Consider the following 16,956-nt stretch of genomic DNA (forward strand, 5'->3'; position numbering starts at 1 on the left):
GTATCTTAAACATTGAATTTCCCCCAAAATTGCATTTACACGTCTTATTGAATAAGAGCCTAATCAGGCCCGTGGCTGCTGAAACAGCAAAGCCGCGGAATGCAATTATCGGATTTCCAGCTCCTCGGCTTACCTCAAACATATCCTTTATTCCCCAGACACCTGCCTTTTTTTTCACATTGCTTGAGACCCCGCAGTCTCTCCCCGAGGGTGCAGGCAGGGGGTGATTCTGCTGCAATTATAAGGCAGAGGGTCAGAAACCCCAGAGCTGCTGTGGGAGACGGTGGGGTTGGGGTAACGTTCCCTGCGCATAGACACTGTGCACCAGAGAGCCCGGCTGCCGGTGATAGCAGGGCCCAGTGACGGGTCAGCCTCCCAAACAGCCACAGCCGTGACACTGTGTGGCAACAGCAAGAGCCTTTCACAGGCCAGGTAGCAAGGGCTTCCATGTGTCCCTAACAGCTCATGGCAGCTGGATACATGGTCAGAAGCCTCTCAAGTCAACACCCCACAACCAGCAAGAAGCGACGTCCATCTTTCAGATCTTTGCTGCGGCATTTTGAGAAATTGTCAAGGGGTGGAGTGTATCCCTGGAATGTTAGCTCCCCCTTTCATCCACTTTTCCTGCCTGTCTCATCTCCACGCATCTCCAACAGCATCTTCCACGGATTAAATGCTCCTTCTCCACCTCCTTTCCTTTTCTCACATATCCTTCCACTCTCCTTGGCATGGCGCACGCCCCACCAGTCGGTGCATCAACACCCTTTGCCCCATTGATCATTCTGTCTTGTGGTTCACCCTTCCAACTACCTTTTGAGGTCCTGCTTGCTCCTATCCCCTGCCTTCAGAGGAGGTTCATGACTTCTTCACGGTCACGCAGCAGAACATGGTAGAGCCAGCCTATGTGCACAGGGTCCACCTGGTACCAAAGGCAGTGTCTACCATCTGCCTTCAGCAACTTCACTTTTAGGATGAAAGTTCTGCTTAGAGCGCTTCCTTTTTAAGAAAGAACCTCTTCCTACATGTTTTCCTTAGCTGAGCGCTCCCCTTCATCCCTCACAATCTTGCCCAGGCTGCCCCTCCAGCCTTGGTTACACCACTCCCGGCAAGTCTTCTAGCAACTGCTGGATGCACCAAGCACCTCTCAGTTCCCGCCACACACCCAGACCTGGACCTGCCTGCCCACCGGGCCTGCCCACATCCCATTCTTTTACTTGCAGAAGCCAAACAGACCCGGTTCCGCTGGAGCCTGCTGACTCATGGTGACCCCAGGGGTGTCAGAGTAGAACTGTGTGCCTTTGGGTTTCCAGAGTCTGGTTATTGAAAAGGGGATCATCAGGCCTTTCTTGTGAGGCACCTCTGGATTGACTGGAATTGCCAGCCTTCCAATTAATAGTCAAGTGCTTGACTGGTTCCACTCCTCAAGGGCATTATCCCTGCGCGGAGGGCTCTGCTCCTCCGTCTTCTGCTTCTCTGGGAAACCTCCCACCATGTCGCTTCCTCTGAGTCTTCATTGCTTCCCCCCCCCCCACCTTGGAGTCCCCCAGCACCTGTACTCACCCTGCCCAGTACTTACCCAGATGTGCCAAGGGCTCCCAGACTCCAGCATCCTCAGAGAGGGTTCTGTGGTAGACGGTCAGGTGTCCATTGCCTGTCATGGCTCTGATCAGAGACCCCGTGTCTCCCAAATGCTTGACTAGTGCCCTTGTGCTGAACTCAGGAAGCCCCAGGGAGCCAAACTCCATGAATAGCCACGGGTAGGCCAGTCCGTTAAGTTAGTGCCAATTCCACCACTGCTCATCTAGCACAACTCGGGCCTTCCAGCAAGGCTTGCCAAATTGCTCACCATTTGATGAGGTTTAAATAAATCGCCGATCAAGTAATTCTGACCATTGGGAAACTTGGTTAACAGTAGGAAGTTTCTAATATTAGACTTTGCTCCTTGGTTAAAAAAAAAAAAAAGATGATGATTTTCCTGTTTCGTAGCTTCTTGAATGATAGCAATAGATATTTCCAGGATTGTATTTAATACACGATTTCCAATTCGAGGCAGGAGGGGTGACAAAAGAGCCTGCAAGTTAATTTTGTAAGCTTCCTTTGGCATGAATATATTACCCAGATTGTTTCTGTACCCTTTCGCTTTCTGAAGTAATTATTCCAGCAGAAAGCGTGTTAGCATGCTACTGATTGACTGCTGGAAGTCGTGTCCTTTCAATGTACTGAATAATTGACTTTTAGAAAAAAGGAAAAAAGGTAACAAAAGCCACCAATAAAATGTTGAAAAATCTCATATGAATCCAGCACAGCAGCTAGGAGGCGATTAATGATAGCAACTAATCTACCCCTCTCTCCAAACAAGAACCAACCCCGTTGCTGTGCAGTCAATCCTGACTGTACCGGGCAGGATGAAACTGCCCCATGGTGTTTGCAAGGCTATAATCTATGGAAGCAGACAGCCACATCTTTCTCCCACAGAATGGCTGATAGTTTCAAACCACTGACCTTTAGGGAAGCAGCCAAGCTCTTTCAACCGTGTGCCAACAGGGCTCCTTGATTTCCCTGACTCAGGCAACAGAGATTTATGGTGCATCTACTTGAGGAAAACACCAAGTAGCTTCCCTAGAAGGAAGAAAGATGACTCTCTTCTGAAATAAATAAAGGGAAAACCAAACCCACTGTCCCACAGTCAATTCTGATTCATGGCAGCCCTTTGGGACAAGGTAGCACCACCCTGGTGGGTTTCTGAGGCAAAACCACATCTTCTTCCTGGGAGGCGGCTGGTGGAATGGAACTCTTGACCTTGCGTTCACATCCCCACACGTAATCCACTATACCACCAGAGCCTTATATGCCAGAAACTCATGGTTTCATATGGATCAGAATCCTGGCTGCCCAGTAGAATTAGTAGACTTCGGAGCTTTCAAAATCTAATGTCGGAGCCTCCGTCTCAGAGATTCTGGTTTAATTGTTCCGGTGTGGGACCCAGTTATCATTTTCTTTTTCCCAAAGTGCCCCCATGTGTAACCAAGGTTGAGAAGCACCGCTGTCCTATCAGATTTCTCAAACATGCTGCTGACTCTCAGGGCAAGAGGATTCATTGTTACGGGAAGCTGTCCTATGTGCTGTAGGATGTTCAGCCACCTCCCCAGCCTCTACTCTACCCAGGATGACATAGCAACCCTTTACCCCACCCCCACGCAATCTGCCACAACCCCAAATATCTGCAAGCATGGCCTTAGCTCCCTTGGACAAAATCAGAGCATTTGGGCACCACTACCCTAATAATAGAGATGGCATGATGTGTCTTCGTGGGGATAAGCATGTGACCTGAAAGGCGGACTTGTCCTGTCATCTCCTTTCCATCTCCCCTGCTTTATTCGCAGTTAGCTGGAGAATTGCAGGCACCAGGTTAATGCACTGCAGCTGAGGGACCAGACAGGCTGCTCAGGTGCCAGCACTGCCCTGCAAATGTATTTACTGTGACTCGAATCAAGGTTTAACAGCCTGGGCAGTTCAGACATGAATTTGGATTTCCAGCCTTTCTGAAGAACTTGGAAGGTCAGCTAATGTGGGACAGTGCTGGCTGCAGTTGAAAAGAGGATGCCCCTTTGGCAGGACATTGACATGGTTCCCACAGTGGCCAAATATTGTCCCTTGGTGATTTTTCTGATTTGTGGTTTTTGGCCCCCCAAATATTTGAGTTTGGAAGCTCTGCCAGAAAGCCTGGCTACCATGGAAGCTCTAGTTGCCAGACCACATTAAAAGCCTGTCCTCACCCTGGGAATGGCCTGTCAAACGGGACTTGGGAAGATTCACAAATCAACTTATTGGGACGTTGCTACCTAAATACCTAATATAACTCAAGCCCTGTAGTGGTCATAGAAATAAGGAACTGAATGAGACGAGGGGCTATATTTGCTATTAAATGAGAGTAAAGATAGCACTTAACATGACCGTAACTGAAGAGAACACATTGTAAAACAGTGTATACATATATATGTATATATATATATCCTAATCCTTTTAAAAAAGCACATACAAATCTAAATAGGTCCCTGTCTTTGAATGAAACAAAAATTGGAGAAACTAGATGCCACTGTTGTTAGGTCCCATCGAGTCAACAGTGGCCCAGCCTCTTAAACATGGAGTAGTTCAAGCAAATGGCAGAAAGGATGAAGTAAAAGAGCAGATGAAACATTTCAAAAGGCAGCTCAAGAATGAAACATTGCCAAGACCTCTTGGATTAGACACCCCAAAGGAAGACGTGGGCAGCGTATCTCAAGTTGCAAGAACTGGTGGTGGTGGTGGTGGTGGTGGTGGTGGTGGTGGTGGTGGTGGTGGTGGTGGTGTCAGGTGCAATAGAAGTGGCTCTGACCAATAGCGACTCTCTGCACACCTGAACAAAACACTGCCAGGCCTTGTGACAGCCTCAGAGTTGTTCCTGTGCCCAAGCCCGTTGGTGCAGCCACTGTGTCAATCCATTCCGTGAAGGGCCTTACTCTTTTTCACTGTCCCTCCTCTTTACCAAATACGATGTCCTTCTCCAGGGACTGGCTTCTCCTGACAGTATAGCCAAAGTCAGCAAGACAAAGGCTTAGCATCTTTGCCTCTAAAGAGCACTCTGGTCTTACTTCTTCCAAGACAGATGGGTTTGTCCTTTCACCTACCCCACGACACTGTCAATATTCTTCTCTAGCACCGCCTTCAAATGTACCAATTCTTCTGCAGGCTTCCCTTTTCAGTGTTGAATTCACGTGCATCCATTGCCATGGAGACTACCAGGGCTTGGGTCAGGCGCACCTTAGTCCTCAAAGTAGCATCCCTTAGGCAGCGGTCTTACCCAATACAATATGTCTTTTGAACTCTTGACTGCTGTTTCTATGAGGATTGATTGTGGATCCAAGTAAGACAGAGATCTTTGACAACATCAACCTTTTCTCCATTTATCAGAAGAAGAAAAAAACCCTACTCGTCTAGTTGTGAGCATTTTGATCTTCCTTACGTTGAGTTGTCATCCACATGGAAGGCTACAATCCTTGATCTTCATCAGCAAGCGTTTCAAGTCCTCCTCACTTTCAGCAAGCAAGGTGAAGCCATCTGCACACTGCAGGTTATGTATCATCCTGCGTTCAGTCCTGATGCTGCACTGGTCTTCCTGTAAACCGGCATCTCTGGTGATTTGCTCAGCATACACATTAAACAAGTGTGGTGAGAGGATACAAGCCAAACGCACACCATCCCTGATTTTAACCAGGCAGTATTCCCATGTTCGGTTCCTACAACTGCCTCTTGATCCAAGTACAAGTTCTGAATGAGCACAATGAAGCAATCCGGGATTCCCATTCTCCACAAGGTGATCCACAGTTGACCATGGTCCACACAGTCGAATGCCTGGGCATAGTCAATGAAACACAAGCAAACATCTTTCTAGTAGCGTCTGCTTGGAGCTGAGCTCTATCTGACATCAACAATGATATCCCTTGTTCCACATCCTCTTCTGAATCCAGCCTGGACTTCTGGCAGTTCACTGTCAATGTACTGCCGTAACCATTGTTGTGGGATATTAAGCAAATTAGTACTCGTGTGCAATATCAACGATACTTTTCTATAGTTTGAGCATCCTGTTGGGTCACCTTTGAAATGGGCACAGATATGGATCTGTTCCAATCAACGGGCCAAGTAGCTGTCTTCCAAATTTCCTGGCATAGATAAGTGAGTGCTTCTAGGGCTTCTTCTAGGGCTGTCTTAAGCATTTCAATGGATAGTCCTTCAATTTCTGGAGCCTTGGTTTTGGCTAATGCATTCAGTGCGGCTTGAACTTCTTTCCTCAGCATCTTTGGTTCTTGTTCACGTGCTACTTCTAGAAATGGTGGGTTGTTGACTGGTTCATTTTGGTATGGTGATTCTGTGTATTCTTTCCTTCTTCTCTGTCTTTTTAAAATCAATTCTTCTTAAAGTCATTTCATAGCAATCCCTCCATCAGTTGTATCAAGCACATTTGTACATGTGTTGCCATCATCATTTTCTAAACAATCTTTTCTACCCGAGCCCTTGGTATCAGTTCCTCTTTTTTGCCTCCTTCCCCCACCCTCCCTCCCTTGCGAATCCTTGATAAATTAGAAATTATTATTTTCATATTTTACACTGACTGCTGTCTCCCTTCACCCACATTTCTGTTGTTCTTCCCCTTGGGGAGTAGGGCATTATGCATTGATCATTGCCATTGGTGTGAGGGGATGTCCATTTGTCTACAGATGGGTTTTGTGTCTCCACTCTGGCCTCCCTCATTCTTAACAATATGATTATTTGTTTGGGGTCTTCTGGTGCCTGTTACCTGATCTCGTCAACACCTCATGATCGCACAGGCTGGCATGCTTCTTCCATCTGGGCTTGTTGCTTATGTGCTAGATAGCCACTTATTTGACTTCAGACCTTTAAGACCCCAGATGCTATATCTTTTAATAGCCACGCACCATCAGCTTTCTTCACCATATTTTCTTATACACCCATTTTTTCTTCAGCGGTCATATCAGAAAGGTGAGCATCACAGAATGCCAGGTTAACAGAACAACGTGTTCTTTCATTGAGGGAAGCTTCCTACATTATTCAATATCTTGCCTGTAGAATCTTTCAAAATTGCAATTCTAGGTTTGAATCTTTTCTTGAATTCTTTCAGAAAATGGATAGCAGTAAACTAATTCAAAAAGGTTACTTCCCTTCCATTAGGGAATCAATTTGTGTATATTTGCTTGACATCTTACATATATTTCCACATTGTGTGGGGAATATGCCAGCCCCCCACAGCTAATCACAGCTAATCGATAGGTGCAATTATATGGTTGAGATATATATGGATTATGATAAAATCATAGAAAACATGAAAGATAGAAGAGAGATTGAAATAATGGAGTCAGACACATTTCATGGTTGCTCCTGCTCGGTGGTCCATGTGTAGATCTGAGGTCAGAGAGCAGGTCAAGACAGGGAGGGGAAGGAGGGCAAGAGGAAAAGAAACGGGGAGAGAGGACCAGAGAGGAGAGGGAGAACTGATGAGAGGCCAAGGGGGGGAGCTCGAGAGACGTCTTTATAGCTAACCCAGGCCTATATACCTTTGGGGTGAGTGCAAGCCCACTAATTACAGGTAAAGACATACATCACAGGAAGGGGTTGCACTATAGGTTATATAGCAATGAGAGGGGGACGATCTAGTAACATACATGCAATAGGAAGAGGAGGGATTGGGGGTATACATGTGATAAGACGGGCAGATTCTAGATTCAGGATGGCAGGCTGACTTTGGATGTCACTGAGCAGGTTTGACCTGTTCTCTGGATCTCCATAGAAATCATTATTAGTAGGGTGTAAACCCCACTTACAGGGACCAGGCTAATGGTCACAAGCCTTTAGGGAGAAGTAGCCCATGGTCCTTAAGAGCAGGGAGCGGGCTCTACCTGTGGTGGGAGCAGACAGTAGTCTGGCAACTGACTGCCTTCAGGGAGGATGTCTCTAAGCATCTGACCTCCCACCATATGCTGGCGAATTCCCTCTAATGTTTGACATGTCTTTGGGGGAGACAAAGCTTGGGAAAAGTCTCTTTATAATCCCACAACACATTGTTTAAAAATGAACTTGAGTCAATAAGGAGAGTATTTTTACCTTTCCGAAATAACCAACATTAAAAGTTGCGGAGCGGTATTCTAATAGAAGGAAGCAGACATGTAGTCATGAACCTGCAATGCCCTGGCTCTGAAGGCAGAAATTTGCACAAGGTATGAGACGTCTCAATGGAAGACAGATCCCTTTTCCTTGGAGGAAAAGGAATGACAGGGGATCAGGCCTTTGTGCAAGATGAGTGGGAATTTACCACGTGGATCAGGTTTGGGAGAATCTTCTAGCACCGTGCGAGCCTGGGTGTGAGTCTTGGACTGCACAATCTGGTCAGGAGTTTGGTTTACAGTAAACCATTCATTGTCAAGTGGACTCCAATGCCCGGCCAGCCCTTGTGCCCGAGTACAGCTGTGTTCCATGGGGTTTTCAGGGACTGGCTCTTCAAAGTGAGGTCACTCAAGCCTTCCACCTTTCTGTTTACCAGATGAGCTATTTGCACCGCATAGGCACCTCTGGTTTTCAAGTAAGGGGAGAGAGCGATGCGGGGGCCCTGTCTGTTCAGTCTGAGTCCACCCCTCTCGGCGCTCTCAGCTTCTCTTGTTCAGCCCACCGTTTCCTACCTACCTCGGATGAATCCTTAGCACCGGCGCTCCCCAAAGAACTGCCCTTTCCCTCCCCTTGGGCAGGAGATGACAGGATGCTCTCGGCTCCTGCAGTACAGGCTTGGGGAGTGAAAGGTGGATGCAGGTCTTGCTGTCATTTCAGAGCTTCCCTCCCTGGCTGTTATCTTGCAGTCAGGGACCCTGCAAGACAAGAAGAGGCCATATTTCTTCTTGCAGCCTTTCACTGTCTCCTTTGAGTGAGGTACGTGTGTTATCACCAGGGCTCTCTCTGAGCATTCGGAGCTTGAGTCCTTTCCCCAGAAATACCAGCTTGGATTGAGTCAATGAATGAGATGGATCTCTGCTACAAAAAGACAATAAGACATGGTAGGAGGCGGTCTCCGGCACTTCGGTGAGTCATGAAAGAATTCAGAAATGTCTCAGACCACTTGGGAGTATGCTGTCTTTCAGAGGAAGGTGCCCAGCCCTGGTAGTGCCACCAGCTCCATCAGTTATCAGGATGCTGGGCCCCCAAGACCAAAGATCTCACTGGTGAAAGCAAAACAGAGCACTTTCTACACTGGCATCTCTCTGGCAGACTCCCTCGCCCTGAGCTGCAAGATGACGGCAATGATGATCTCCTCATTTAGAAAGGATTCCTTTTGTGTGAAGAAATGCGTAGCGAAAGATCTGCCCTCTCACCAGTGTGTACATTTACAATCAACTGGCCTCAACAGCGTTTAAGTTACGCTGGCGTGGCATTCTCGCCCTCCTTTGCCAAGTTAATCCACCACCATTACCATAAAGTCACAGCTCCCAGAACTCCTCATGTAACCTCTCAGGTGGCTGTTGTCAGAACACACACAGATAGCTCTTGACAAGAGCACAATGCTTGAAGCAAGTGTTCTTTCATCATTGTCATTGTGCGAAGTTTAGTGTAAAGATGACTTTGGGAATAGATTTGATATAAGGTTTAAATGTTAGCTGTTGGCAATTGTTTCATAGGTCATCCAATCTCACTGGGTCCAGGAAATCTGGATGCAATGAGGATTTGAAATTCTGTCCCCCTGTGACACCCCCTCTTGGGTATAGCCCACCCAGATTTCGAGAACATCTGAGGAACAGATTTGATGCATTAAACACTAATGACGAAGACCTGGTGAGCTGTCGGATGACATCAAGGACACCAGTTTCAGAAAGAAAGTTAAAAGTCACTGGAAAGAGGAAAGAAGTGTTCGTTACAAGAGACTCTGACATTTGCTCTCAACCAAAGATTAGCTAAGGTAAATGGGAGGAATGATGAAGTATAAGAACTGAAGAGAAAATTCACAGAGCTGCTCGAGAAGACGAAGTAAAGTATTATCCTGAAGTGGCCAACAACCTAGAGTCAGAAAACCGAGAAAGACGAACATGTTCAGCATACCTTAAACTTGACAGAACTAAAGAAAAAAAACTCAGGCCTCCAGTTTCAGGATTGAGAGATTCTATGGACAAGACACTGCATGATGCAGCAAACATCGAAAGAAGATGCCGATAATCATAGTGTCTCTGTACCAAAAGGAGCTAGTCGACCTTCAACCATTTCAAGAGCTAGCCTATGAGTAAGACCTAACGGTACTAAAGAAAGAAGTCCAACTGCCCCGAAAGCATTAGCTAAAAGCAAGGCACCAGGAGTTGGTGGAATACCAAATGAGATGCTTCAACAAGCCGCTAAAGCACTGGAAGCATTCACTCATCCCTGCCAAGAAATTTGGAAGGCAGCTCCTTTCCATTATAGAACAGTATCATTGATATTATGTACATGTAAAAGTTTGCTGAGGATCATCCAACAACAGTTGCAGCAGTCCATTGACAAGAAGCTGCCAGTGGCTCAGGCTGGATGCAGAAGAGGATGTGGAAAGGGAAGTACCAGAGTTGAGGTCAAATGGATCTTGGCTGCAAGCAGAAGAGACCAGAAAGATGTCTACTTGTGTCTAATTGACCGTGCAGAGGCATTTGACTTTAGGGATCATCGCAAACTATGGAAAGAATTCCCGAACACGTCAGTGTGGTCAGACACAACCTGTGCATGGATCAAGAGAGAGTTCTGCGAGCAGCAAAGGGGAATACTTGGTGGTTTAAAATCAGGAAAGATGTGCGACAGGGTTGTACCCTCTCGCCATACTTATTCAATCTGTATGCGAAGCAGATAATTAGAGAATCGGATCATATGAAGAACGAGGCACCGTTTGCTGAAAGTGAGGAAGACCTGAAGCATTTATTTAGGAAGATCAAGTAATCAGTAGCAGTTACAACTCAATGTAAAGAAAACAAAAATCCTTCCAACTGGACCAGTAGGTAACATCATGATAATCAGAGAAAAGGTTGAATTTGTCAAGGATTTCACCTGGCTTGGATCCACAACCAATGCTCATAGGAGTAGCAATCAAGAGATCAAAGATTGCATTGCATTGCATCTGTCTGCTGCACAAGACCTCTTTCAAGTGCTGAAAAGCAAGGATGTTACTTTGAGGACTAAGATGAGCCTGACCCAAGCCATGGTATTTTCAGTTGCCGCATATGCAGGCGAAAGTGGGACATTGAAAATACCATGGATTACCAAGAGAGCAAACAGATCTGTCTTGGAAGAAGTACAACCAGAGTGGTCCTTAGAGGCAAGGATGGTGAGTCTTCATTTCATATACTTTGGGCATGTTAACAGGAAAAAAAAACCATTCCCCGGAGAAGGACATCATGCTTGGTAAAGTAGAGGGGCAGCGAAAAAGAGGAAGTCCCTCAACTAGACAGGTTGACACAGCAGCGGCAACAATAGGCTCCAGCATAACCACAGTGTGAGGCTGGGGCAGGCCCAGAAGGTGTTTCGTTCTGTTGCACGTAGACTGACCCAATGTCACCTCACAGCAGCCACATAGACTCTCCACTTAAGACCTTCGGCGTGGGGGGCAGGGCTTGGGTCTTCTGCTGTCATCACAAAGGTGGGAGATGCAGTTCTACTGCCTCCTCTGTTCATGACTACTTCTCTGCCGGAATAATATTTCTATGTGTCTCCACAATGCAGAGGCGGCGTGAATCTGTGCCGTTCCATGGTTTGGCTTTCCTGCATCTCGATTGATGATACAGGTGCTACAACCTTTGATCATTCATCTTTCATGTGTCGTTCCCTGGAACCAACTGCTTCAAGTTTACTGTACAACCATCGCCGATATCTTTTGCCAAATTTTCTATCTCGAGAGTACTTTTAACAAAAATAACACCATATCCACCTCTTTACAGAGCAATCTTTCAAGTTAGGAATTGGTTTCATTGATACAATTAATAGCAATTGATCTGTACCCTGAGCCTGGGAAAGTACGCAAACAAAAACAGCTTCTTTGGGCCTATGGTTTTGAAACATCGCTGAAGAATATCTTGTTCTTGTAATATGAGCTGTCAAAACCGCATGCCTCTGATTTTCTTTTTCCTTAGAAAATGATTCCAGGATTCCATAGAGGAATCTCTTGATTTTGGCGGTCTCCAGCTTATTTGTAATTAAGTAGCCCTGTCATCGTGTATGAATAGAAACCTTTCTCAATTAAAGTAATAACAGATGGCAGCCGGAGTACAGTTTTCAATGACAGTGCCCTTCTTCTTTTGTTGATTTCATCACTTTTTAATTTTTAATGTTCTGGAGGGTTTCAATGTTTTTAAACAGGTGACATATTTATGTTCTCATGGCATGGTTGAGTTAGTGTTGACCCTGCCCACAGGTCAGCCTGGTTTGAAATGCTCTCCACAAGTTCAAACCCAGCAGCTGCTCCGCGGGAGAAAGCTGAGTCTGCATTCCCGGGTAAAGATCTATAGCCCCAGAACCCTCTCATAGGGTCTCTGTGAGTCAGAGTTGGGTTCTGAGGTCATTTTGGTCTTAGATATTTATGTCATTCAAAATCACAAAAGGGAGGCAGTGAAAGCTGTCCTTTCCACCTCTGTCCCCCCCATCCGTCCACTTCTCAACTCTCTACACTGCCAGATACATAATCACTTGTATATCCTCCTGGATTTTTTTATTACACCTACAAAGTCCAGTTCTGTGTTTTGCTGTTTGGCTTTAAGTTAATCATCTATTTTGTATAGCTTCTCATATTAGTACAGAAAGGATGCTGTATAATCTTTTATCGCTACATACTCTTCCATTAATCTGCAGACCTGTAATTTCCTTAGCCTTTTCCTATCAGTGGACATAGATAAACAATGTCTTATTCATATATCGATATCATTTTGTGCTTTTACAAGTATCTCTCTTGAATACCCTTGGAGAGTTTACAAGCCATTCCCACTCTGTCTTGTGGGTCGTCTCTGGGTTGAATCTTGTCCAGCCTTCTCTTCTCAACGTGAGCCGTCACAGTACATTTCATCGAGAGTAAAACTAGAACCTACCACCCCAAGGGGATTCACCTCTTGTCGTGGCAGCAGAGCCTGAGTTCCTTCCAGGGAATGGCAGACTGGGAAGAGAAGCTCATCTCTGGAGCCTAGTGTGTTTTCTGAGCAGTCAATGCCACAGCGAGACCCACGTGGGGTATTAAAGAGTCCACAGAGAGTTTCTATGATCCAGCCACTTTTCAGACCGATCAGTGAGATTGCCGTGTGCAGAGTAGGGCAGAATTAGGTTCTAGATCTCTATCATCTTCTTTAGCAAAGTAAATAGCTTTCTCTCCCTCAAGTTATCACTAGCTCCTCAAATTGACTACTGCTGAGAGCGTCTACAGGTCTAACAGGTCCCACAGTGATGCCCAGCTGGCAATGGCTGATGGGCTACCTCTCATCTCCCTTTATCATGTGGGATGGTAGCATCAAGCCTTGCAGGTGGAAGGCATCTGCCCTTCTTCCAGGCACACTCAGAAAGATGAGACAACACTGTCTTCCCCTGAGGTTCTCCCACCACACGGTGACATCAATGTGAAGGACTCTCTGTACCTTGTGCATGCAAAGCAGCCCAGCCCCAGTAACACCCTGACCAGACAGATCAATGCCCCCACTCAGAACGTCCCCCCATCCCTTGCCGTGCAGCTGTCAGATCAGGAGTCTCCCTTGGAGTCTCTCTGCTGCCAGGCCCACAGGAATGTCCCAGCCTGCCCTCCAACCACAGGACCACCCAGAGGTCCCTGCCCACCAGGCTGGATTGACTTGTCCAGAGGGAAAGGAAAAACAATTCCAGTCCTTCCTCAGATCACACTGGTCCATCGCCTCCCACACCTTTTTCATGGCTCTTTTAAAATCAATTAAATCTGAATAAATCACTACAGGTTTGCCTCGGACCTTTGGAAGGGACCCATCGGCTTCTAGCTTTTGTTCCCTGGCATCAGCCAGCCGACAATGGCTTCTTCTATTCCGGCCTCATTCCTGGCCAGCTGGCCAGGGCGGCCCTTGGCCCAGCTCTGCACCATCCTTCGCGGTTATCCTGTGCCCTCCCACGTCTATGCCTCTTTATCTTGGTGGCCAACCCCATGGCCACGCAGCCCCACTGTCTGCACGCACAGGTTGGTTTCTGGAACACACTTGGCTCACCAGATGGGGCTGCGTAGCCAAACATAGTCTGAAATAAAGACTTTGCATTGTAGCTCGGTACTGAAAGGAATTCTTCAGGGGTGATGAGGACATTCCAGACAGGTGTCCATGGAGAAAACCAAAACACCGAATTCACTGCCATCCATTCAATGCCGACTCACCACGACCCCATAGGACAGGGTAGAACTGCCCCTGTGGGTTTCTGAGACTGCAACTCTTGGCAGGATTAGAAAGCCCCATCTTTCTCCCTTGGAAGGGGTGGTGGTTGCAAACTGCTGACCTTGCAGATGGGAGCTACTCTGCCCCCAGGGGCTGCTAAAGGCACAGAAACAGGGAATCCCAATCCATGCCCCCCCCCCCCACACACACACACCCTTGCTCTGGGGGATTGCTTCGGAAGTGGGTCTCAGAGTAGCACACCGTTTGATGAATGGGGGCAAGGACTAGCTGCTCCCTCATCCCCAGCCCCCTCTATGCTGACCACAGCACCTAGGTGACCTTTGGGGAGCCCAGGGAGGCTCACAACCTCGTCACCCCATGGAATGTCGACTAGATAAGACACCCTCTCTCCATATGCCCTCTGGGAAGAGAGAGGAGGTACGGGGAGGCAAAGTAGGAGAATTGTTTTAAAAAACAGTGTGTGTAGGGGTGTGGAGGGACTAGGGGGGCTTAGTATTTGGCCCTCGGGAGGATTTCCCTGGCTTGCTCAGAAAGCCTGTCCCTAGAAAGGGAAGCCATGAATCATTTATGATTGTTTTCATTTTGTATTCAAAGGCCTCTGCACTATTATTATGGAAGCTTAATTGAGCAGGCGCTGGGCACTGCCTCTGCCAGCCCCTGCTCTTCCCTCTGCCATCAGGAATGCCACGGGTAGGAGTGTAGGGCCCAGAGATGCTGCGCAGGCATCTCCCCGAAGATCAATGGAATGGGTTCTCAGTCCATGCGTCTCTCTGATCATTTATTCATTGGCATATCTCCTCTAAGGTTAGCAATGCCTCCCCACCCCCACCCCGTCTCAGCTACCTGGCGTCCGGAGCCCTTTCCGTTTTCTCAGTCTGTGGAGAACCTGCCCGTGAGCTCTCCCTCGCTCGGCCTTGGCTCCGTGCCTGACCGTGTGCACACCTGTGTTCTGCGAGCTCCACTGGGCAGCGGACCAGCAACAATGCAGCCTTACCTGATGTACTCCCTTTAATGCACTTCAGTGTGATTGTAACTGCATGACAGAGAGGACAAATTGGCAAGTAATGATGATGTTAATTTGGCAGCGCTTTATCATCTTGTTGGGACACGTTGGTCCACCGGCCAGCTTGCTGAGGGCTCCCAGGGAGGGGATGAAATACACGGGAGACGGGAGAAGCGCTCTTCTCCCCAGAAACAGGCCTTTGTTTGCATATGTTTTGAGGCTTCTGTAAAAAGCAAACACGTTCAGCCAGGCCTAATGAATGGAATGCCACGGAATGTATAATTAGGCAGTGGCAGCTCCCACTAAGGGATGGCTTTGGATTGGGGAACCAGAGATACGCTCGTTCTAAGGGCGGGCTGCTTCCCTTTCAGAATCTCACCGGCTGCGTGTGTCTGACCACCGTCCCAGCTGAGAATGCCACGGTGGTGCCCGGGAAATGCCCCAGCCCTGGGTGCCAGGAGGCCTTCCTCACCTTCCTCTGCGTGATGTGCGTCTGCAGCATGATAGGCGCGATGGCCCAGACCCCCTCCGTCATCATCCTCATCAGGTGAGTGTGCCAGCCCACGCCGACCGCGCGTCTGCCTTTCCCCTAGGGAGGGGGATCACGGCGAGGGCCCCAGCCTCCCGGGGCCCATGGGAAGCAATTCTCTTGGTGCAAACAGTTCAAATGTGCTCCGCTGCTAAGATGCTGGATGCAGGTCCCCCCAGCGAAGCCTCAGAAACCTCGGGAGGAAGTTAAGCTTCTGAAAATCAGCCTTTGGAACCCCTCTGTAGGTCAGTTCTAGTCTGATACGTGTGTGCCTTCCATGGACTCGTGGTGACTCAGTGGCCTCTGGTTTGGTCTGTCTCTCCCGGGACCTCTCCCCAAGAGGAGAAAGCAGGGCTCACAAGCGAAGACAACACTGGCCTGTCCTACCACGAAGAGACTGTACAGGTGTTTGAGAAGGGGACTGTGGTCCAGAGAGTAGCATGGTCGGAGCAAAGTGAGCAAGGCATTGGACTCACTGTTCACAAGTTCTGTTGCCCAGCCTGCCTGTCCAGCCACTGGTCAGCCCTCTGGCCTTGGACTTGTCAATTCCCCGTGGGCTTGTCTCTAAATCAGCAAATGGTGGTGATGCTTCCGTGTGTGCCTGTCTCCTGGCGTGGCAGGGACCAGGGAGACTGTGGGAGTGAGAGGGCATAAGACAGTGGAGAGGGGAAGCCATCCCTCCATAGCCCTGTGTCTCTCAGGACCGGCCCCAGGACAGTCAAGATGCCTGGGGATGAGTCGTTGAATCTTACTCTGTGTAACGTTTACTACCATTTCCAAAGTCATCTCAAACTCTGTGCAGAGCCTCTCAGAGTGAACAAATCGCCCCCACCTGGGTAAGAGGCAGGAGCGGCACACACACAAAGACTTCTAGGTTGGATGCAGGGATCCAAACCAGCCCCTGCCATCCACCCAGGAGGCTTGAGATCAACCTGCGAATGGAGTGCACGTCGCCAGTGGCTTCAGCTGGTTGCTCTCTTTCTCTATTCCTGCAGACACCACTTGCTGGTCTTTGTTACAAACGGCCCCAACCGGGGATTTATAAGCAGGACGTGGGCCACAAGAAGGTTGTTAGTGACGCCTTACGAATGTGCCAGCCCAATCTGCTAGTGTGCAGTTATACACCATTTGAAAAATAAAGCATTAAAGTTAGTGCTTCCAAGGCTGTGGCAAATCTAGGCAACATGTAGTGCTGGTGGAGTTGAAACTCTCACCACTTTCCAAAGGGGTGGGGGACAAAACCTGCCCTCATGAATCAAGAGCCATAACCCCATTCAGATCCCTCGATGCAAAAGCTTTACCCTTTGTCATTTATCTTAAGAAAAAAAACTTCTCTACAGGGTCGGGGGGAGGGAGTGGTCAACTCGGCACAGTTTTTTATTACAACACTATATTAGTGGGAAAGCCTGAGTTGGAATCTGAGTATAGTGATGGCCCTGCACTTCAATGGAACAGTGACACTCTGAAGAATATAGAAAAGGTTTAAGAAATGA

The 16,956-nt window shown here is 47.9% G+C and overlaps 1 protein-coding gene across 3 annotated transcripts in view; it reads left to right on the forward strand.

Annotated features, from left to right (window-relative positions):
- Nucleotides 1-16,956, forward strand: part of SLCO3A1 (solute carrier organic anion transporter family member 3A1) — a 311,681-nt gene that overhangs the window by 262,208 nt on the left and 32,517 nt on the right. For all 3 annotated transcript variants that reach the window (XM_075557876.1, XM_075557877.1, XM_075557875.1), the window contains exon 8: nucleotides 15,306-15,481. In XM_075557876.1, coding sequence (XP_075413991.1) covers nucleotides 15,306-15,481 — 176 coding nt within the window. The remainder of the gene's footprint in view (nucleotides 1-15,305; nucleotides 15,482-16,956) is intronic.

Source organism: Tenrec ecaudatus, chromosome 9 (genome assembly GCF_050624435.1).
Source record: "Tenrec ecaudatus isolate mTenEca1 chromosome 9, mTenEca1.hap1, whole genome shotgun sequence".
Taxonomy (NCBI): Eukaryota; Metazoa; Chordata; class Mammalia; order Afrosoricida; family Tenrecidae; genus Tenrec; species Tenrec ecaudatus.